The following is a 23,942-nucleotide window of genomic DNA, read 5'->3' on the forward strand; positions in this document are numbered from 1 at the left end:
CATGCGGGTCTTCGAAAATAGACGTTAGAACCAGCAAAGCAAATAGCAGGACCAGCACAGGCAATTGCAAAGCCAGCCGAACCTTTTACACAAGCTACTGCAAAGTCAGCAGGCAAAGCAAGAGCTCACCAACAAACTGCTTCAATAATGCAAATAACAACAAGAAATCTCAGACAAGCTGCATCAAAAAAATAATGGCTTTCCTGTAATCGAGAGTACATTTAAGCATGAAAAACAACCGGCAGAGCAGATTGTTCGGACATTATACTAGCCACAATCTGAAAATCGGCATAATACGTGTTCGCAATAGCACACCGCAGCACACGATCTTGTTTTGAACTGAAATTCATAGCAAGTATCGTCTCGCGGCCACACAGCCATCCAGGGCGTACCGGAAGCTGCCGGCTTGATCATGTAGCGTGGCGTCATCTCTGGAAACAAGGAACTCACGGACCGCTGGCGTTGAACAGGCAACCAGGCCTCAGCGACGATAATGACAATGAAGTGTATGGTGCCCTGTATCTGCATTTTCAACGTCGCTATTTAATATGACAAATAAAATTTCAGTGTAGTACAAGTTACAGCTTCAGTGATATTGTGAATGAGCGCTAAAAAGAAATAGAAAGCAATATTTTTCTAACTTGTTTGCGCTGTAACTAGCGTATGTACTGAGGTCGAGCACAAATGGCATGGTGCCAGACAACTCGTTTACTCTTTTCGCTGGTCGCCCTAGCCATCTGATGCTGTACTCGCAACTTGCTCGAATGTTCTCGTTTCAGTACCCGGATAAAGGCTCCGCCTTTCGGCTCAAAGTCACTTGAAGGTCGCCAACAGCGGGAGCTAGGACCATTTTATTTCCTCCCAATGGTCGTGCAAAACAAATGCAAGATTTATTTGTGTGAACGCAGTTTCACCCACTCCGTCAGCTTAAAGAGAAAAAGAACGGTCTCAACGATTCGTCGGAGCTACCAGGTTACGCACCATAAATGGCGAAATAAAACAGGTCTAAACCGTGTAAGATGGGTTCCAAGCACCCTATGTGAAAAACTATACCGAGCGGCTGACAGGCTGCACGGCAACTAAGGAGAAGTTGCGGGGACAGAAGACAGCATGGAACAGCCTAATTAATTTAGTTTTGAGCCTGGAAACAGTCTATGAGCAGAGACATGGATATTATGACCAGTTATTTGTTTTGCTCGAAATGCATTTGGTTGCAAATTACTCATGCTATACGAGTGAGATATGTAATGATTAACGTAGTAGCAGACGACGCGGTTGTGTCCACCCTGTACGGAGTGGCGGTGAGGGAGAGACAGAGAAGAAAGCGTGATCATCAGAAGCGTACAAAGCAACGTCTACACTCAGGCAACGATAATGCACCGCCTCTACCCGACACTCGACGGCTACCTCTGCCTGCTCTGCAACGTACCCAACACCCTAGCACACTTGCTCCTCGAATGCCCGTGGTACAAAGAGAGAGAAAGTAAACCCCAAGTGGACGCATAGCAAACTCGGACCACCCAGCCGAAACGAGGGAGTCCGAGCTCGCCCTCGAGGTCCCGGATAATGAACAATAACTAGTCGCCAAGGAGAACAGGGCAGTAGATGCCAGATGATTCCTGGACTAAGAAGCCTTCCCACCTCGGCATGATACCAGAGCCCGCTCGGGACTCTGTTTCGATCATTAAATGTTCCCTTCTCTCTCTCTCTTGCCATCATCGAAATGCGGCCACCGTGGCTTAGATGAGTCAGGCGACCTCGCGTTCGGCAGCGCGGAACCAGAGGCACTTGTCTACCGCGGCGACTGGAGACAGTAATACCAACCCCGCCACTACGTCAACTATGACGACTGCAACCATGATTGCCACAACTGCAATAGGAACAATCTGAAGAATTGCAGCGTGAAAATGGAATGAGTTCTTGACAGCAGTGTCTGTCCCCTCAGAGTAACAACCACTACAGCACATAAATGTACGCATCGCTGCAAAGAATTTCGTTATTTAAACAAAAAAATGCTTCTTGTTTAGGTCTACACTACAAATTTATCTAGTTCATACAGTGGTGTTTTCGACGCTACCAACAACAGCATAACGCTTTTAAATGTTGCATAAGAAAATGTGTTATTGTGACTGCTCTACAGTACAAGCCTAAATTAAACTGATGGATAACATCATCTGGAAATCCACATATCAAAAGAAAAATTAAGTGTTATGTTCGTTCACATGTGTAAGGAAGCAACATGATATCACTTTTATTTTTAAGACCAGGCCTTGTTAGCTGAATTACTACGGGTTTTGCGTATCTGCGATCTCAATATCTTGTCCCCAGTTCAAAAAAAGATGTTACTTAGAGTTACGTGACTTATAGCTGTCGTGACAAGGTGAGAATAACATCAAATGATGGTCCTCCATGGCGACATAAGGAAGCAATTGTCTACAACTAAGGATATAAACAAAAAAAAACAGGAATACAACGTGCGCCTCTTATCTTGCATTGCGCCGAAGTAGACCCAATAGGAGTGGATGTAATTGCGCGTGAAGTATGATAGGATTCGCCTTCAAAGTCGCGTACAAAGGCTTCATTCATAAGAGTGAAAACGAGGCAGAACGCAGAGAGGCGTTTAACTTTTATTCACAGAATAATTTGAACAATCATGTACTCGACCTTGCATTCTTTAGCGTCAACATTTGGTCGACCATTTTTTTGCGGACTTTACAAGGGTGTTTTTACCGACATAGTTAGTATACAAGTATTGATTACTACTAAAGAGCGAGGTTAGCGCCGGTCGAGACCGATTGCCTAGTGCGCGCGCGTGCGACCAGATACGTAAAAAAGCTTCCGGCGCCCACTGAAGGATACTGAATTTGCAATACACAAATCATAATTTGTTCCACGTGCTTTTCTGCTAGAGATGGGCCGTGTTCTTTGCTTTCGCATCCGTGGTCGACTGACCGGTTTTCCTCGCAGCGCCTAAACCTGAAGTGGCAACACCCATGGCAGCATATAGCTACGTATGCACCATCAGCGATGCGGTGAGAACAAACACGGTGTACCTACCTACAGACAACGCGTGCGACTACCTGTTCTACGACTCTCTCTACAAGGACAACAAGAACCCCCTCATCGATGGCGTCGACAAGTGGGACGCGGGAGCCCAGCAGTTCGTCGCGCAGGCGTCCGTGTACCAAAACACAAAGTTGGGCTTTTCGTTTGCGCCCGAGTAAGTGTCTGCGAGTCCTTCTCCAATGTTTTAAATAAGTCTTTTAACCGAAATGTGGTGAACTGAAGAGCATGGTCTGTTTTTCTTTTTTTTTTGTACGATGGCGGCGGGATGAGTCTTCGCGTGACGACAAAAGAACCTAGGCCGACTAACGTGCATAAAACGGATGAATGGCTCAAAACGGTTCAATGTTGTAAAGATGCAGAAAAAAAAGATTTGATATCTTTAGCCGAGCGCTGCTTACGCTCCGCTCCACTCGCTTATGGCACGAGCAGGTGGCTTCGCGAACTGCGTTAATTTTGCTCATGTACCAAGCGCTTCGCCCACAGATGCCAGCGACGGGCTGTCAGTCGGTGCAGTGTGAATTGAGCGCATGTGTGCAGATGGCTGGGATACGCCGCCCTCAGCGGAGCAGACCCTTGTCACTGTGTGTAATATGTCTAATGTCGCAGGAAAAGAGTGGTCAAGCTGCGCGCTTTGGCACTGTTCCAGCAAAACAACTTGCCTTCGCCAAAGCCTTTGTCAAATTTTTTCTTGGGCACTAAATTAGGACGCGGAAAGAGAACATGAAAGCAAGGGGAAAAGCTAAGTGCGTGCATATATTTTATTTATATTTACTGCTGTCTCCGGGTAGGCATACCAGGAGTGGATACATTCATAAGTAAAAACAAACAACACGGGCAGCATAGAACTATATAACACAGAAATATTAAAAACCGATCAACAGGTCAAATTGTTAAGCAACTGAACAACAAACTCTTCAATTGGCAATGGGCGAAGTGAGCCGTCCAATCGATCCCGAATTTCAAGAGTTAGCCGGAAAAAAGAAACCTTAAAGCAGCCTGTATGTGGTTTGAAAGGAACAATGTTTAGCGAGTGGTGCCGTCGGGTGTCACGTGCGCTCGAGGGCACAAATGAGAAGGGTGCCTGAATGCCAGATGGCGTGCAAAGATAAAGTGAGCATATGTGAAGAAGGTAAAAAGTTACGATCGTATCGGCCAAAGATGAATCGTATTGCTTTTTTTGAACTGATTCTATATGGCCAATGTCGCACGCGTGATGAGGAGACCAAAGAGTTGAGGCGTACTCCAGGATCGATCGAACTAGTGACTTGGAAGCAGTTAATTTACATTCCTTCGTGGCATTTTTTAAGGTTCGTTTGAGATTGCCAAATTTGCAAAATACTTTCCCAGAAATGTTAATAATATGAGCATTCCATTTTCATTCATTCATTTCATATGAGCATTCCAGAACCGTGGCTTGTGGGGCTCACAAACCACGTTAAACTTCATGAAAATACCCTTGTGATCTTACAGTCCGTCGACTACGTCACACTGAAAACCGCTCTGTAAGAACTCTTCATTAAAAAAAATATGGTCAAGAACAGAGTTGATTCGAGTTGGACATTCAACCAATTGTGTTAAATCTAATGACATGGCTGTAATAATTAGGGATTCACAAAACGCCTGGTCACGACCTGTTGAAATTAACAAGTTCCAATCGATACAACGAGTATTAAAATCACCTGTAATGATCATTTTATTACTGTGGAGCCTGTGTACCGCTATGTATTCTGTGATGTGCCAGAAAATGTTTTCAGAAACGGGCGGGCGGTATACAGCACACACAATTGTCATGAAACCAGAGATGGTTCTCCGCCACCAAACAGTCTCAGTATTCGGAAGTTCGGGCAATACAAAAATTTCAATGCCTTTTCTAATAAAAAGAGCTACACCCCCTCCTTTAGCAAACTGCCTGTCGTTTGTGATAACCGAGTAATCTCGAGGCTAAAATTCTGCATCTGATATAGAGTTGTCGAACCATGTTTCTGTGACGCAAATAATTGACGGGCTGTAGCACTCTACAACCAAATTGAGATCTTCAAGCTTATTAAGCAGGCTTCGAGCATTTATGTTCAAAAGAGTTAGTTTCTGCTCATTAACGAGTCACTCTGTGTTCGTAGGCACTGCAGCACGTGGAGCTTTGACAAGCCTTTTGCAAACATTATTCCAAGTGTAACGAACGCTGTGGAATATCAGGGAATCGTACTGCAATCTCTGCTTTTCTGCTTCTTTGTGGATGTCAACCGAATTGTTCGAGAGAGCCTTTCAAATTTGCCGTAGACGTGCAGAAATGTATTCACTAATGTACGTATCAGATCGTTTTAGTTTTCTGGCGTTTTTAAGGATGGAAAGCCATGTTCTAAAGTCTAGCAGTGTAAAAATTACAGGTGTCGTCTTTTCATTTCTTTGCGTGCCAAGCTAGGGACAGCGTTCAATACCTTCATATTGGATTCCAAGTTTGGAAGACAGCAACTCTGATACAGAAGCTAATAGTTCCTCAGAAATTTCGGTTGGGGGCTCCTTCAAGCCGCAAACGATAAAATTATTCCTACGGGATCGGTTTTCCAGGTCATCGTTTTTGCGGTCAAGTTTGGTGATGAAATCTTTAAGGTTATCAACAGTTTTCTCAAGATCACGAACGCGCTGAAGCGCGTCGTTTGCCGTTGAAGCCAACACATCTATGTGCATAACACGCTGTTCGAAAGAAGCCATTCTAGAGTGGAGCGCGGTAATCTCTGCGCTGATCCATGCTTGTCCGGCTAACATTTCTGTTAGCATTTCCTCTGACTTTGGGCCTGGATTAGCCTCGACATCACCGGACAGTTGCACCAAAATTCTCAAGGAATGCGGTGCACAAGAAAAAATACACACAAAGTGCTGAGGGTCTGGCAGCGGCAATAAGAAACGATTATTGTTCCTATAACATTTGAAAGCCTAATTGTGGCCTACCTGCAAAATGAAGCACACGTGTTTCCAAGAACCGTTTGCCATGCCGCTGCCAGACCCACTGAAGAGGATTGGTCGGTGCGTCGCTTTTATGTCCCGTCGTGTCCGTGTCGGTGACGTTCCAGTGTTGTACCATGCGCGGTTGAGCAGGCGAGATCGACGGGAGATGCGGCTGTGGATGCATTGCATCTATCGGTTGACAGCAAGAACTGAATGGAGGGCCAGTGGGGGTGCAGTCTCCGCGAAGGAAGCTTGAAGAGGAAATGTTGCTCAGGAAGTATGGGCCAGCGATGCTTGCGGCTATCTGCAAAATGAAGCAGACATGTTTCCAAGAACCGTTTGCCACGCCGCTGCTATACCCACTGGGTGCCTGCTGTGCCGTTGTGTTGAGTTTTATTAAATCAGCCTTGACCAGGTTTTCACATTTCAAAGCAACAAGCACGGAGCTTAGATCACGCAGTAATGATCTGTGTACAAAGTAATAAGCCACTCTACGTCGCCAAAACATCTCAGATTTCAAACGGAGGATATTGTGACTTTCCTCTCCAGGGAGGCACGATTGCTGCCGGAGAATTAGAGAATTAGGATGAATACACACAGACGCCTTTACATCAGATAAACTGCCTGGAACGTTACCGGTTACATCACGTGACCTCGTTATGCCATCGAGTGCCAAAGACCCGCGAAGGTGCACCGCCAACAGAAAAGAAGAAAATACAGAAGCGAGGCGGGATTCGTGACCTGCATTTGATGCATCCTTCAGCTGCGATATGGCACAAAGCATCGATGGAATGTCGCGTGCAGGCACTATAGTAGGGGCAAGTGAAGTGAGTTCCCATGTTGACTGTGTAGCTCGCCTCCTGGCACTATCACGACGCGACCTATTAACTTTTCTCGAGACTGAATACTTAATCAAACAATAAGCCAAAATGAGACGATCTGCTGCAAAACATTCCTTAAATGGGGCTTTGAAACTTCCAGTGTAGCAGAAAAATTTTCAGAGGGCCCTGCCTTGAAGTCATTTGGTCTGTACTGACTAGTCCAGCAGTCCGTGCGCTGTGAATCCGAATACGAGTGCTCTTGGCAAAATGTTGCGCCTAACCTAGACGTCCGCTTTTGATCTCGCAATATTATGTACTGGATAACAACCCGAGAATATCACATCACAAAATAATGGATGGCACAATAAGAAAAACGTGGTCAACTGTGCGTGACTTCTGTGACGAAAATTTGTGTAACTTGCAACACAACAGGACCTCTTATGAATAGATCAGTTCATATATAATAATCTCTTAGGAAGTGTTTCATTTTTTTAAACAGATTGACGAAGGACCAGACTAAATGGTTAAATCTAGGGCGGTAACTGTGGTACATTTTGGTTACATTGCCGCCGCGTCTAAGCATTGTTTTTGTTGGGAAGGGACACTGGAAATATGAAAACTCTTCTTCAACATTGAGTCTGATATAAAGGTCTTTCTTAGAAAGGCTTTATGTTAACTTAACTGGAAGCTACCAGTTTATTTTACCATTAAGGGGGTTGAAAGAGATGTTTTGAGGTAACTGTGCTAACCATACTTCTCTTCGGCGTTATGTTTACTATAGGTGGCTTCCTAGGTCTTTAAAGCAGGCGTTAGCGGTTGCAGGAGCCTTATATAGCCACCTAGCGCAACAATTGCCATTAGCGTCTTCCTAAACGCAGCGTGACTAAATTTCGGGGGTTTTCTACCGAGACTTTTCATTAGACGGGGAGGATGGCCAAGAAAAAAAGAAAAGTCGTTTTTTTTCGTGTATAAACCGTGTGCGTCCAAAATAAGAATTTTGTACGAACTGAAAAATAGTATGAGAACTCTGTACGCCATTGAAGGCCACTTCAGTACTTGATCCTATCAAAGTGTTGACAAGTTGCAATGCACGTGGCTACTAGTACTACTGGCTTAGTATAGTAGCCTTCATCGAAATTATAGTCTCACACTGCACGCTAAAGGTGTCATACCTCTTCAAAGCGCTAGCAGGACGTACGTCTATGTGTAAACATATGAAAAGCAGCTCTGGGTACAGAGTACCGACATGGTTTGATGACTGATTTTTACATTGCCTTCTTTTTAATGCTGATATTTCCTCAACTATATTATGGAGCGAGTACATAGAACTTCGCAAGCAAGGTTTCTTCGAAAAGTGATCGAAAAATGCGATATCAGAGAGCTCTGAGACGTCGTTTCTTGCTCTTGAATTCTGGCGTTAGGGTAGGTTACTGACATCGAGGCCCTCATTTTTTTTAATCACACACGCAGCGGAAATTGGTGTAAGCAAAGCTTAGGTGACGAAAGCTGGAAGGATGAAGTGAAGCATGAAGTGAGAGATGCGCAATGGATTTCGCGACGAACGCAAACCGCAACCGTCCTAATACACGATGGTGGGCTTTGCAGAAACCCAACGCAGCGCCGTCACTGACTAAAGCAGCTAGCTTTCGAATGCCACCACAGAAAACTTCACTGAACACGGACATCTCAATGTTCTTCGGCCTCTAACGCTATACTGATATCCGCTCAGCGACAGGCGACACCAGTGATGCGATGCAGAAGGCGTCCGGCTCCACGACCACGTTAGGCATTCGTTCCATGCTCGTGGGGTTTATTGCGCGGCCGACAAAATGACGGCGAAGATGCCAAAGCTTGTGTAGCGAGTACCTCTAAGGCCATTGCTTCTCATACTTGTTCTTTTTTTTCTATCCGCTGCCAAGAGACACCACTAAGGAAAAATGCCAGAGAAATTCATGAAAGACTCTATACTGCAGTACATCCTAGATAAAAAAAGCTGTAGTGACAAAACTTATACACTTTTTGAAGTAGAGAACAAACAAATGAAAAAAGAAACGTGCCACACGTGCATATCCAAAGAACCGCAAAATAATTGCGAAACAGAGAAAAACCAAAAAAGTGGCGTCGATAATACAAAAAAGGGAACAGTAGGTGCATAAATGTGCACACAAGTGTTGCAGTAATTTTTGTGAGCTTAGTGGAGAATTCTGTAGCAAAACCTCCAATCGCGTGAAATTACCCAGGTTCTTAAGCAGAGCAGACAAAATGTTCAGAAACGTAATTGTAGCCAATGCAGATGTTTATTTAGAATACTGCGGAAGAGTGTTAACAAGAAAAGTTTATTGAAAGCAAACGTGGTGGTGTGAATATTTTTTGGTTACAAACCTTTACTGATTTCAAAAGGCTCTTCAGAAACAATCTATTTATGCTACATAACTTTAAATGTAATTGAAACAACTCTGCGTCAAATAAAACATTTTATTGATCAAGACGACCAACGCCACTATAGTGTGGTGAACTGCAAGTGATAACACGCATTTTCTGATCTTTATGGGCTGCATAAAAGATAAATGCGGAGAGGTGTATTACTCCAAGCCAATATTCTACTGTTTATGTGGGCATTAATGAAAACAATGTAAGGGGACAGTAATACGCGAAGATTGAAGTACTCGCGCACGAAATTGAAAAGCGAACTTCAACTTGGCATGGTTGACGTGTAAGTGAAACTTGAAACAACCGTCACGGATAACTGCTTGGAATTAAAAATGCAAACGCCAATATAACGATGACCTGTCTTCACTGATGGGGGATTAGTTAGCGACGTTTTCGTGTAACCCGAATAATATAAGTTTAGTTTTATATGAAATATATCATGTAGTTGTCACTATAAACATGTTCAGAAAGTACTTGATTGTAGTGTTTAATTTGACTATTAGACAGCACATAGACTTATCAAACACGGCCATAGTCGTTTCGTCAGCGTATGAGCAACCATGCCGAAACCTAGCATGCCCCACAGCCGCGTCGTAACCCACAGCGTAGTGCGTAGACTTTCATACAATTATAAGTAACTGTGGCACTTGTGTATATGGTAGCTGCAATGCAAGCATGCGAATTATGGGATGTACGTGCACTTGCCTAAACTTCTTCCTTTTGATTTCAAACTGCTTCGGGAGTTTGTACACTCGTCATTTTCAACAAAGTAATGCGTAGTATATAAATAAAGAAACAATCATATAGTTCTCCGACGGCACGATTCGAACGCAGAACCTCAAGCACAGAGGCTCGATATCGAAAGCCTCGGACGCATGCATTGACAAACGACATAAAACAACGTTATGAATCTATGGCGGGTAAGCGAGTGACTCGAGACCAATTTACTGGAAACGAGGCGGACCTCCTTTTGACTCTCAAAGCCCAGTACTTCCCCACACAGCCATCGGAGCCTCTGCTACCCTACACCGGCACCCCTAACGATCTCCTAGATGAGGACATTCATCTACAAGAGTTAACAGCGGCGATAATGGGCTTGAGACGATACACAGCCCCGGGAATGGACCGAATTACCAATAAGACACTTGTAAACCTTCCCGCTCGAGGACTGGAAAATGGCCGAAGTTCGTCTGATACCGAAGCCAGTGAAGCCACCAGCGATTGAGAACCTATGACCAATCTCCCTCACTTCGTTTGTAGGAAAGATCCTAGAGCACATCTTTCTCAACCGGCTACAACCCTTCCTGGAGGACTCGGGGAAACTTCTAGCAACGATGATAGCATTCCGTCCACACCTCTCAACTCAAGACATCCTACTTCAGCTGAAAGAGGAGGTGATTGTACCAGCGACACGCAACTCCTCCACGGCTATCCTCGCCTTAGATCTTAAAGGGGCGTTCTATACCGTCAAGCATACAGCAATCTTACAGAGGCTGAATGCGCTGGGCTATGGCGCCAGGACGCACTGCTACGTCAGATATTTTCTCTCAGATAGAAAAGCCATCCTAACGGTCGGGGACAAAGCCACAAACCCTTTCCTACTGGACGGGCGCGGCACACCACAGGGCGCAGTGTTATGCCCTCTCCTTTTCAATATCGCCTTTAATAGACCTACCGCCGCTCCTCGATAACGTCCCAGAGATCCGGCATGGCCTATATGCCGACGACATTACCATCTGGTCGTTCACTTGGTCCATCGGGGAAATGGAGAACCGCTTGCAGGAAGCTGCAGACGTGGTGAGCGACTATGCTAAGTCATGCAGGCTCAGCTGCGCCCCCCAAACGTCGGCGCTACACCTGGTCTCACCGCGAAAGAAGCACACATCCGACTCGCCCACTATCAACATACAATTGGAGGGACACACTATCGTTCCGTCTCAGAGCGTAAAGATATTGGGAATGGTTTTCCAGTCGGATCGCACCAATGCAATATAATTCAAAAGCTTAAAAATACAACAGCCCACGTTACCCACATGATCCGCCGAATAACAACCAAGACAAGAGGCATGGGGGAGGCGGACACGCTTCGGCTTGTCCAAGACTTCGTCGTGTCTCGAATAACTTACGCTATTCCATACGCACTTCGCAACGCGATGGAACTCAAGAAAATCAACATAATGATCAGAAAGGCATATAAGCAGGTGATGGGCTTGCCAATCAGTTCGTCCACAGAACGCCTACTACGACTAGGTGTGCACAACACGGCCGAGGAGCTGATAGAGGCACATTTATCCAGTCAGCGAACAAGGCTAATGGTTACGGGATTGGGGAGGTCAATTCTCATACGCCTGGGGCTTTCTGCCCCTCTGAGCCATCCGCCGCCTCAGACTGTGAGCTTACCCCATGCCATCCGGAGCAACATCACCATACGTCCTCTACCTCGAAATATGCGCAGAGCAAAGGGAGGCCCGCGCCCTGGCCATACACAAGCGATACGGGACTTTACCCTCTACAGCCTACCCGGACTCGGCTTCTTACCCCAGACGCGCAGCCACAACAGCCACCGTAGTCGTCAGCGAAGAACATCAGACCAACATTTCGCTCACACGATACAATCCCCTCCAAGCCGAGGAAGCGGCCATAGCCCTCGTGCTCTCCCAAGCACCGGTTGAAGTCATAGTGACCGAGTCCCAACAGGCGTGCCGCATCTTTGCAAGCGGCAGAATTCATACCACTACGCTCCGGATCCTCAATCAAGAGCCGCCAACGAGATCAGTCATGATCATCTGGGCGCCATCTCATCAATGCATTCCTGGCAACGAGGTCGCCAACCACGTGGCTCGAGATCTGACCTACCGAGCCGACGCCGAGGAATCTGAACACGAGCGCATGCACCCTTGAATCTCTTATCAAGACATCACACACCCCTACAAGCTGACCCGCAGAACATATGCACCCCCCCACAAGTCACTATCTAGAGAGCAGGAGCGATTCCTCCGCGCTCGACAGGTTAATACATTGTCCCACCCAACCAGAAATCACCTCATAGCACCTACACAATTCTCTCCGCAATGCCGCTTCTGCGCAGAGCCCGGGTCCATCAGACACTTAGTAAGGGCTTGCAGAGCGGCACCTTTAAATCCTTCGAACCCTTACCCCACTAACGAGCTTTGGGAGAGAGCCTTGGCGAGCTCCGACCTCGAGGATCAGTGACGGCTGATTGCGAGGGCCGAGGACGCGGCCCGAGCTCAAGGCATTCTGGACTGAGGACGCCTCTCCAAAACTGCATTCATCCAATAAAAATGTTTATTCTCTCTCTCTCTCTCGGGACGCTTGGCGCGCTACGATTTTCTCTACTCGAAAAGCTGGATTCTTGCCGTTAGTAGCAATTGCGCGCGTTCGCAGCCTCTATTGTACTTCTGAAAATATGGTTGCTCTGAAATGTACGGCAGCGAAGGCATATAAAAAGTGATAAACAAGGGCAAAACAATGTTTGGGTGCACAAGGACGAAGATCGCACAAAACCGTGCACTTCTAATCACTCTTGTGGTGTCTGCACGTCTGCAGCGCGAGTTCTCTCTAAGAAATATTGCTGGAAACTCTATGGCCTAGTGGACTCAGGAAGCTTTTTATCGGGACAAGCTGCAATTTCGCGTTAGCGAATTCACTGCACACCTAAGGCCGTATAACGTAAAACTATTCCAATACGCTTTTATTCCAATCTCCTGACGTCAAATTTGCGTAACCGCTGACGCAAGCATAGGGCAGTCACTGGCAGGATTTTCTGAACAAACCAATCAAGCGCTTTCCTCGTTCATAGGAGGTCACTTCTTTCGCTTCAATAACGAATAACATTGCCTACACTGAGCGGCTTGCCTTGCCTAATTGGCTTACAAGAGGCGAGGAGCATGCTCAAGTGGAGAGTGATTCGATGGGGCCGATCCTGTGCACTGAACATAGATAACCAGATAAAAAGGGTGGTGCCGGCGTCTGCGATTAGTCCTCTATCACTTACTTAGCTTGCGGTGGCTTGTCGACAATCGCGGCGGCATGCAACGGAAGCTTAAGAAAGACGATAAAACGGATCCTCAGTAAAGAAGAGAACGGAAAGTTCTCAAAAACGTTACACGGCCACGCAAAAGGTTTTATTACACGCAAATAAACCTATGCTCCCTGGCAGTTGCGACTAGCTAGTTCCTCAGTGGTCAGCGGCAGCCATCTTTTATTACTTTCGTAACGGGGCAGCCTGCGGCTATTCAGAAGAAAATTCAGTTTTGTTCGGCATATTAATACATCTCTAACGCGTACAAGTTACTTTGACGCCATGAGTTTTATGGTTTTGTGATGTCGCATGACAGGCAGGTGAAGTGGGTGCAGCCCGAAAACTTTTTGACCAATAGCCGAAGGCTAATGGCAAAAAGACGTCGAATTAGAAATAACTTTTTGTTTCGTTCGTTCAAATTATGCACAATTAGCCTGTACACGTCATATGAGATAAGGAGCTAGCGCGGTTTTCCTGACGTCGCGTGACAGACAGGTGAAGTGGGGTGGTCCAAAGAAGTTTTTGACCACTCGCGGAGGGCTGTATGCAGAATTGGAATAGCAAAGTATGGAATACTTTTACGTTACAGAGCCCCTAGTCACACATGTGGCCGACGTCTGGCCTGCCTGGGTGGCGGCGTGCTAGAACGCTGTGGTTTATTGCTCTCCTTGCAAACGACGTGGCAATGGACAGGACTTAGCTAGGCGCATCAGGCTAAAGCAAACCTTGATGCAGGCGCATACCGCTTATCATGCAAAGTATCATTCTATTTTAGTGGCCTCCCATTCGGATGGCGTCAGCATGATTTGGTAGGACACTGAAACTGCAGTAGTACCTCTTGGCTAGCGCTGGCTTCGGATAGCAAGAAATTACGTGAACATTTCACATCGGGCAGAGAACTGACGTAGAGAAAGAAACGTGAACAATGCACATAACATTTAGGCACGTGCTACCTCATCGGTGAGGTTTTAGGAAGAGAAGACTGGCCTACACAGCGAATGCGTTATGAGACAAATGAGTTTTTGAGAATGTTAGGGCAGCACATTAGTTCCATATGCTTCAAATTTATAAAATAAGATCACATGAATAATAGTATTCACTAATAGTACCAAAGGCCTTACTCAGGTCTAAGAAAACGTAACCACAAGTTCCTTCTTATTGGCTGACCGAAATTCAGCCGAGTTTCCCTCCGCCATGCTGTACCATGGCTCGGGCTCAATTCCACAAAGCATCGGATATATTTAGAAGATCGTTTTTTGTCATTGTACAGCGGCAGATTAGCTGTGGCACAAATCTAGCTACGCTAATTGGTATCAAAGAGGAGGAGCACCGACAATGTGGCATATACCCACTGTGCCGGCAGAAATAAATCAATGTGTTATCGTCTACTCTTAGCAAAGAGCGCACTCAGGCTTTCTCATGTAGTAGGGTGCGAATGCCACAAAGCGGTCAAGACGGCCACTTCGGTTGGGGAGTGACGTCATCCTCAGCAGCCGGTATAAGAGCAGATCGCCAGCGCTTCGACTTCACTGGGCACAGCAGACCACGCGAAAAACTGGCTCTAAGCATGCCTCCTCTTCTGCTTATCCAGGTTGGTTGCTACTCCTCATGCAGAAGCGATAACCATATGTTCCTGTTCCTGCCGTGCCCACGGTGTTGATGTGAATTGCACATGAATGCTTAATTGCGTGCAAACTGCTCTTATGCGGTGATGTAGAAAGCAACCCTGGCCCCCCTGTTCAGGAAATGTTTGATAAAATCATGAAATCCCAAACCATCATACAGCAGAAAATTTCGGAACTGAAAGCTTTCCAAAGTAAGCTAGATATATCTCTCAGCTCCTTAGCAACTAGACTAGATCGCATAGAACATCTTTTTGGCGACTTTAAGGCCGGTATTGAACCACTTGCTCCAATCGGACAGCATATCAATTCGATAAAGCAGTCATTTTCCAAGCAAAATCAAAAGCTCACTGACCTGAAGGATCACAGTCGTCGCTCGAAATTGATTTTACATGGAATATTGGAAGATACCTCAGAAACGGAAGAGGAACTTAAAGATATTGCGATTTCTGAGGTCTTTGAAAAACACCTTGGTGTCTCAACAACATCCATTGCCCGTATACATAGAATAGGAAAAGCAAATAACAATTCAAACCGTCCTGTAATCGCATTCTTCCCAGATTTTAATGAAAAAGGCCCTGTATGCAAATGTTAGTAAATTTAAAGGTTCGACTTGTTCCATACAAAATGATTATTCTAAGGAGACACTAAGAAAACGAAAATTGCTCTGGGCATCTTGCAAAACCAAAAGGAAGGATGGAAAAAAGGCTTATCTCGTTCATGACAAGCTCAAAATCGGCGACTGCATGTACGCTTCGAACGATTCAACTGAACAACGGATTAGCCTTTCTCCTCTCTCTTTTAGTAACTCTGATTGGCAGACCACTTTAGATAACCCAGCTCTTCGTGACCTTGTTATCTTAAACATAAATGCCCAAAGCATAGTGAACAAGGCAACTGCCCTTGAGATCGCTCTGTTTACTCACAGTGCTGATATAGTTGTTATACCCGAGACTTGGCTTCACGGTGATATCACTAGTGATTGCATCTTTCCTCCACCATACACTTTATCTAGGCGTGATAGGGGGTCACGAGGAGGTGGCACAGCCGTTTTAATAAAGCCGGATGTTTCCGCTATAGTTCTAAATTCAGCAGAAAACCATGAAAGCCTTGCTCTGAAAATCACGTATCTTGGCTACACTTTCATCTTATGTGCACTGCATAGGCCCCCTAATTCAGATCTGCACTATCTGTATAAGCTGCCAGATTTTTTGTTCAACTACAGAAATAAAGAATTGATACTTGGGGATTTCAATCTGCAAACCATAACCTGGTCTAACGAAAACCTTGGATGTTCGGAAAATGCTGACGCTATCTACGATATAATGTTGTCCCACAACCATCATGAAATAGTCACCGAGCCAACTAGAATACATGGTTCTACTGAGTCAATCTTAGATTTAGTCTTCATAAAACGCTCTTTTCGTGATTACACAGTATCTGTTCAAGACGCGATATCTCATCACAAGTTAGTAGTCGTATCTTAACCTGTAGTCCATGGACGTATAGAAAAAGCAAAGCAAAAGAACGTAATCGATTACTCAAAAGCACTGGATGAATCCACCCTTGATTACTTGGAATTGGCTTATGAAAGCTTTGAGGGAACCAGTGTCACACAGTTACGGAACACGTTCAAGGAACACTGTAAATATTGTATCAATAGCTTCATACCGATAAGAAGCGCTTAAAGAAAGCAAAGTCCTGGATAAATCGGCACATTATTACCTAAAACGAAGGCTTAAATGGCTGAAGAAAGCGAAGAACGACAGTTCTAGTCGATTAGCTATTTTAGCAGAAGAGCTTTCTTCTAGCATGAAATCAGAAAAAAAAACATTACAGAGAGTCTTCCACAATTTATACCAAATCATCCCCATAAATTTTGGGATCACCTTCGAACTTCCCACAAGCAAATAAATCAAATCACTGTGCATAACAACGTGATTACGTGTCCTCATTCAATTGCTACTCATTTCAATGCCTGCTTTCATTCTGTATTTTCTGAAGAAAGTGCCAATGAACATGTTGACCTTCCACCTGAAGAATCAGTCACTGTATCCTACGAAGGCGTTGTTGAATCCCTACTCCGCTTAGATACCAAAAGTTCGCATGGTCCAGATGACGTACCAAACGCCTTCTTACGCCATTATGCTGAATCGAACACATTATCGCTAACCACATACTTGATATATCAAACTCTAAAGGATGCTTGTCTCCATTTCAACACGGCTTCAGGAAAGGTTTTTCAACTGTCACGCAGTTGGTTACTGCTATCCATAACTTTAGTTCCGTATTAGATAAATGTGGACAACTGGGCCTAATTTTTTTAGACTTCCCCAAAGCATTTCATAAGGTTCCCCACAATGAACTTCTTGAAAAACTGAAATTATTAGCCGTGCACTTGACCTTAGTAAACTGGATTCCTTCCTACCTACAAAATCGAACACAGTTTGTGGATATTGGTGGCATCTCGTCTATGTTACCTCCAGTGACATCGGGCGTGCCACAAGGAACTGTACTAGGTCCACTGTTATTTTTGATTTATATAAATGACATTGTGTGTTCCATTGATAGAAATCATAAAATTGGATTATTTGCCGATGACTTCATGCTGTACACCCCAGTGAGTTCTGTGCCTGACCAAATATTACTGAATGATGCTTTCCGTGAAATTGTGGCCTGGTGTGACAGATCATGAACGGTCTTCAATTCTGATAAGACTGTGCTTTGGCGCATGACAAAAAAAATACGTCCTATCCACTTTAGTTACTCTGCTTACGGCACTACTATCTCGGAAGTCGAAAGATACAAATGTTTAGTTGTTTTAATAAATTCACAGCTTAACTGGAGCGACCATGTTGATTACATCTGTTCATCTGCGTTAAAAAAACTTAGATTTTTGAAAGAGAAGCTCGAAAGAGCACCCAGTCACGTTAAGCTATTAGCCTATAACTCTCTTATTCGGCCCAAACTTGAGTATGCGGCTATAGTGTGGGACCCGTACGCCAAAAAAGATATAGCAAAAATAGAAAACGCGGAAAGACGGGTTGTGCGCTTTATTTACAATAAATTCAAGAGAACTGATTCCCCATCTTCTTTGATGGCCTCCAATGAAATTAAACTTCTTCATATAAGACGGAATATTGCTCGATTGACGTTTATTCATTCACTCATCCAGAGAAAGTTTAGAATTTGTTCTTCACCTTATGTTACACCTTCAACAACACGAAAAACCCGTCACTAACGTACCCATGCCCTAACACCATATTTTGCGCAAACAAACTTTTTTAAATACTTATACTTTCCGCGCACAATAAAAGATTGGAATGCACTGCCTGAACAGATTGTCTCAAGTGACGGTTTTGAAAGAAATCTTGGCAATGAATTCTGATGTGCAAATTGATGTGCAATGTATTTCCTTTGACTTGTTTCGCTCTATTTTGACTCTATTTTCAAGGTATTTACTTATGCTTCTTTTCACTCAGGCCTGCCATTTTGCAAAAAGACTTTAAGGACCCAACATTTTTCAAAATCATCGACGACATTTGGAGACACAATATATCCCACTTCGGATTCCTGGATCTCAACAGGCAGTACACAACTGATCCAGTGGTCTTTGAGGCGCTCAGTGTGCTCAAGGTAATTCTAGTGTAGCCGCTTTTCTTTAGTTTTTTGCCGATTGGAAAGCGATGTGACACTCCATGTCAGCATAAGGGTCATCAGACGTTCACACCACAAGTCCGTTCAGTTCCCATTTTATTGATGCTCGAGCGTCCTCTTAAAGCACTGAACAGGTTGCTTGAAGACCATATATAGTAAAATGACAGTCCTTTCTTTCTTTCTTTCTTTCCTTGCTTCTTTTTTTATTTATTTATTTATTTATTTGTTTCCATTGCTAAAATACAATGACGGGGGCTAAGATAAAAGCTGCAATGAGGCAGCTTGAGGTGCCCTTAGCCCCCGTGTTACATGGTGGCAGTGAGTAGGGCAATCGACCGTACGCAAAGAACATTACATATTAATAATTATTACAGTCATCAATCAATTCAATAGAATTTTCTATAACGGAACAAACAAAAAAGGAACAAAGAAATGGGATAAGGACAAATAAAAGGAATGCAGATAGTACGCACCACCACATTACATACACTTGGCAATACGTAAGTAAAATTGAAAACTGCGTACACTTGACGATGCATAATTAAAGGTGAAAAGATACGATGGTCGATTAATATTAGAATGATTAAGAGAAAGAAAAGGACGAGCAAAAATTATGCCATTACAAACATTTAACAACACGCCCATGTGAATACAAGTGAAAAATAAATTACGCTTGATTCATTATTTAGAAGAAGGTTCTCATAACTAACGACAGTTCTGAACGTGTTATGTTAATGATGTCAATGCCAGCGTCATGTAAAGACTTAAGCAGTCTGGGTAATTTATTTTTCGTCATTTGCAAACCGTAGTTGGTTCTTGAGGGGGGTATGGACCAATATTGTCCGTGACGGGTGATATAGGTAGCTGTATTTCTTTGCAGACAAGCAGTTTCATTAAAAACGCTGTTTTCAGAGTTTGAGTTAGAGTGTCATATACGAAGGAGAGAGCGGTTGTATAGAGAGTAAATTGTAGGTATATTGTATTGTTTAAAGAGGTACTCACTGTGACTGGGACATGGCACGTTTTCAACGATACGTACGATCTTTTTCTGTAGTAAGTGCATTTTCCTGAGGTTAGTTTCAGTTGTTGTGCCCCACACGTAGTGTTCTTGGCTGACACTGATCAGTGTGAGATACTGCCCATCATCTTATCATTTAAAGGCAGCTCTACATCTGGGGAAGATCATATAAAAGTGTAGCGTCTAAGTTGACCACCAACTGATTTGTTAAAATAAAGTTAAATTCTGGGGCTTTACGTGCCGAAAATACGAGGTAATTTTTTTGGAAGCCGCTTGACTCGGAATCCTCGACAGCACAGGAAAGCGAAGGCGGACTCTTGCTACCTTTCTGATGTTTAGAAAGCTCTCCTATTTAGTACATCGAAAATATCTCTTTTTAAGAAGTCCATGGTGTCGCCTTATATTTAATAAAAACCTACGTCACCTAGGCGACGAAGTAGACACCAAGAAAAACAATTTATTCATAACATAAGTGTATTAATTCGGAGTGTCACAAGAGCTCATACTAAAACCCTTTTTTCTCAATAGATAACAGAAATGTTGTAAATATAAAAACTGCTCTAATATAGTATTGTAACAGGCTTTTACTAGCGTCATTTTTTTCCAGGTAGAAACAAACATTCTCTCTGAACCCCGCCCCACAATTCCAGTGCTCCCAGTTGTCCACGTATGAAGTAAAAGCACATGCTCCGGCTTAAAAGGTGACAGGAGAGCAATTTAGACCAGTGCTGTGCTTCCTCCACGGTGGTTCCAGACTTCGATAAGCAGATTAGGCAGCCCACAATGCTAATGGCGCGTATACACCGATGCACTTTCTATCGCGCGAGGAGCCGCTCGATAGTCGCCGACAAAACAGCTGCGTTCGCACCCAGTGGGCCTCTTCGATTATGTGCGCCAATGATGATGATGAAAAACTTTATCTATCCCTCTTTAAAGGAAAGGGGGCAATGGAATAGAGGATGGGGGAGGAACTACTTGAAGTAGGCCTCCTTTATCCTCTCAGCCCAATCCAGGATGGCCTCCTGAAGATCGGGCCTGGAGCTGCGCAAGGCAGCCTCCCACTGCTCCTCACTAGATAATAATTGCTTGAGGAAAGGGGGAAGGGGGTGCTTAGGGCACCCCCACATGATGTGGTTTAAGTCTGCTTTGGGAGAGACACAGCCGAAGAATCCTATTGCGTCTGATATTCGGCCCACTGGTCGGCCTCTTGGACTCTCTGTCCTTGCAATCCCTAACTGTACAAGAACCTGCCTACGAAACGCTCATGAGCTGAAAGTACCACCCAGGGCAGTTCGGGACTGTCAGGGACGGATAATCGAAGGGGCCCAGCGAATTTGTCGCTGCCTGCGACGAAATTCCCATTGCCAACTCCCACGAGATGCGCTAAAATTCGCAAGCTCCCATATTTGTTCTTTGTTCTGAATTCATGGTTGCCACAGGAGTGTTTTGTACGAGTCGATTTAGTAGTAATAAAAAAATGTTTGCACGAAAACACCAAGTGCGGAGCAATGGGAGAGCTGGCTCACCAGCCGCGAGCTAGAGGCTCAAAGAGATCTAATAGCGCACGCGTGCGAGGCGGCCCGGCTCAGTGGAGCCTTGGACTAGGGGCCCATCCATGGCTGAAGAGGACCCAAGCTTCAAGAATAAAGAATTCGGCCTCGACCAGCTAAAAGCTTGAAAGAGTCAATAAAGTTTTCCATTCCATTCCATTCCATACACGAAACACACAACATACATCGATATTTGTGTTAGGTGGGCCATTACGGTAACGAGCTTCAGTAAGAAATACGAATCACATTTATCTCTCGATTGGTTCCATCACCGTATTCACCATCACCGTACAACACCGTATTCAATGTGCTCACTGCTAAACAGGGTGTCCAAGCTAACTTTTGCTAGAGTTTAAAAGTATACCGATGTACTCTAAGACCATGTGACCCAGCGCATGTTGCTGACTATTGTATGGAGTAAGCGAAACTATTCTTTTTATCTTCTGATAAATTGCATACCTAGTCAAGAATAATTAACCAACTTAGGAAGCAACGAAGTTGGACGAAACATTCCAATTAGGAAGTTGTAAAACAGTTTGCAAAACGTCCGGATAAACAGCTTCTAACTTTATCTATTAGGTATTACTTTTTTTCAGCTCATCGCAGATGCTCGCGTAATACGAGAAACAACACTGCTGACAAGCCAGCTCACGAAAAATGATTTCAGTGCTTCCAAACGTTCTGCGTATCACCGAACACGGCGTTTAGCAGTGTTACCTGCCGCCTAAAAGGCGACAGGGCAGCGCCACAGCGTTAACTCTGCCTATTTACGCCAGAGATGGGCTTCCCTCGCGGCGGTTCATGGTAGCGATAAGAAGACGCAGCGGCAGCACACCCGGCTAAATGCTATGTTCGCTCGGGCGGTTCCATTTGCTGAATAAACAACTGGTTCACTGAGCCCTGGGTGGCGGGGTCGTTCTTAAATGTCCGCGTGTGTGGGTGTGTGCGTAAATGGGGGAGTGCTGAATTGCGCCTAATTAGATCAGTATAAATGTCATTGTGGAGATGGGCTTTGAAACTGTTAATGTTCACTCAAGGGACACAATTCAATAGTGCATTAAATGTAGTATGTCATTTTAAAGGCTCTTAACATAGGGTTCCTTTTGTGACTTCGCTCGAAGTGAGTGATGGTTGAATAAAGAATGCAGAAGGATCATTGTATTCGTAGCACAATAGAGTGCAACTATGATTTTTCAAGCGCACATTCAATAGCGCACATTCCCTTAAAAAAAGTATCGCTGCCTCACTTCACAGACCAATAACTACACAGACGTCTCTATGCACCGTTTCGAATGAAGAGACATTATCAGTGCTTAGGACAAAGCGTGCAATCTATAAATAAAGATGACGTTTTACATTGTGCTGGCGGCAAACAAATTGAGCCGCGTATGAACTTTCTTACAGATACGAAAAGTGCTGTGAAACTTAACGTAGCGCTGCAATTCTGAGACAGTTTAACATGAAGAATTATTAGAACAACCTGTTGATTGATTATGGTGCAGCAAAACGAACAAATGTTCTTTGAGTTATGCGTATATTAGTGTAGCAATAAACTAGCTCTTGCTTTGTTGATTTATGTACAACTAGAAATTCGCTCCGGTGTATTACAAATGCTACGTTACGTGACGTGGTAAGTTTCCAGGGCCTTCATTGAATTTTTTTTTGTTGCAATCAAAGTTAGTGCAAAACATGAGATACTTCGATAATTACAGGGTTAAAATAAATTGCGGGGTTTTCCATGCCAGAACCACGATTTGATTATGAGGCGCACCATATTGCCGACTCCAGAATAATTAGGACCACTTGGGTCTCTTTAACGTGCACCTTAATCTGTGTACAAGCATGTTCTCACAATTCGGCCCCGTCGAAATGTGGCCGCCGTGGCCGCAATTTGATCCCGTGACCTCTTGCTTAGCAGCCCAACACCACAGCCACTAAGCAGCCATGACGGAAGAATTACAAGGATAAAGAAAACATTTCGCTATGCCAAGGCAAGCGTAAAAGTAACTCGATTATGATTTTCTGTACCTTGTTTAATATCGTTCAAATAGAATAACTAAGTTAGCCATTTAATGGCTATCTAGCGAGAGCACATTCGGTAAATATTTCTGTAGTAACCCAGACACGTATCTTGCATACCGGCAGTGAAACAGTGTAGGTGTGCAATGAGGTGAAATATCTTCCGGGTCTTTATTGCTAACAGGCGGTGTATCTTCATCTGAAACCGAAGACTTCACCCGAAAGGCCATCTTACTACGTCTTAGGCTTGTCTCTGGATCCTCCAGCCGACTACCGCGTTGTGAACTTGATGAAGTGAGTATGACGCACAGAATGGACTTCACCCTTTGTCGGCGGGCTATGCCCGCTGTTCTACTGTAATGCTAACCTGTTTTTTTAGATCGCGGCTAGTATATGGTACACATCAACTCATTGAGCCAAATTACTCGAACATGCTGCATCACTTGCAAAATGAGCGAAAACACGTCATTGAGAGGCTAACCAAATTTCAATACTCCACTCTTTGAATAATTACTTTAAGGCACATATTCGTATGAAAATTTTACGAAATGAAGCCAGTGAGCCCTCCAGGCACAACGTGTTAGAAAACATTGTAAAACTAGAGGAAATTTCGACATGAGCGCGTCAGAGTTGCTGTTCAACTTACTTCTTAAACAAAACAGCTTTATTTTTCTTTAAACAAATAGATAACTGTAATGAGAGTCCATTTAGGCGCACAAATAGCTAACTGTAATGAGAGTCCATTTAGGCGCACGCTTTCAGAGTGGATGTCTG

The 23,942-nt window shown here is 44.3% G+C and overlaps 1 protein-coding gene across 6 annotated transcripts in view; it reads left to right on the plus strand.

Annotated features, from left to right (window-relative positions):
• The window catches only part of LOC135898084 (uncharacterized), a 140,422-nt gene that overhangs the window by 81,076 nt on the left and 35,404 nt on the right, over positions 1–23,942 (plus strand). For all 6 annotated transcript variants that reach the window (XM_070526722.1, XM_070526726.1, XM_070526724.1 and 3 more), the window contains 3 exons: positions 2,968–3,220; positions 18,407–18,560; positions 23,353–23,462. In XM_070526722.1, the coding sequence (XP_070382823.1) occupies positions 2,968–3,220; positions 18,407–18,560; positions 23,353–23,462 (517 nt within the window). The remainder of the gene's footprint in view (positions 1–2,967; positions 3,221–18,406; positions 18,561–23,352; positions 23,463–23,942) is intronic.

Source organism: Dermacentor albipictus, chromosome 10, assembly GCF_038994185.2.
Source record: "Dermacentor albipictus isolate Rhodes 1998 colony chromosome 10, USDA_Dalb.pri_finalv2, whole genome shotgun sequence".
NCBI classification, from domain to species: Eukaryota; Metazoa; Arthropoda; class Arachnida; order Ixodida; family Ixodidae; genus Dermacentor; species Dermacentor albipictus.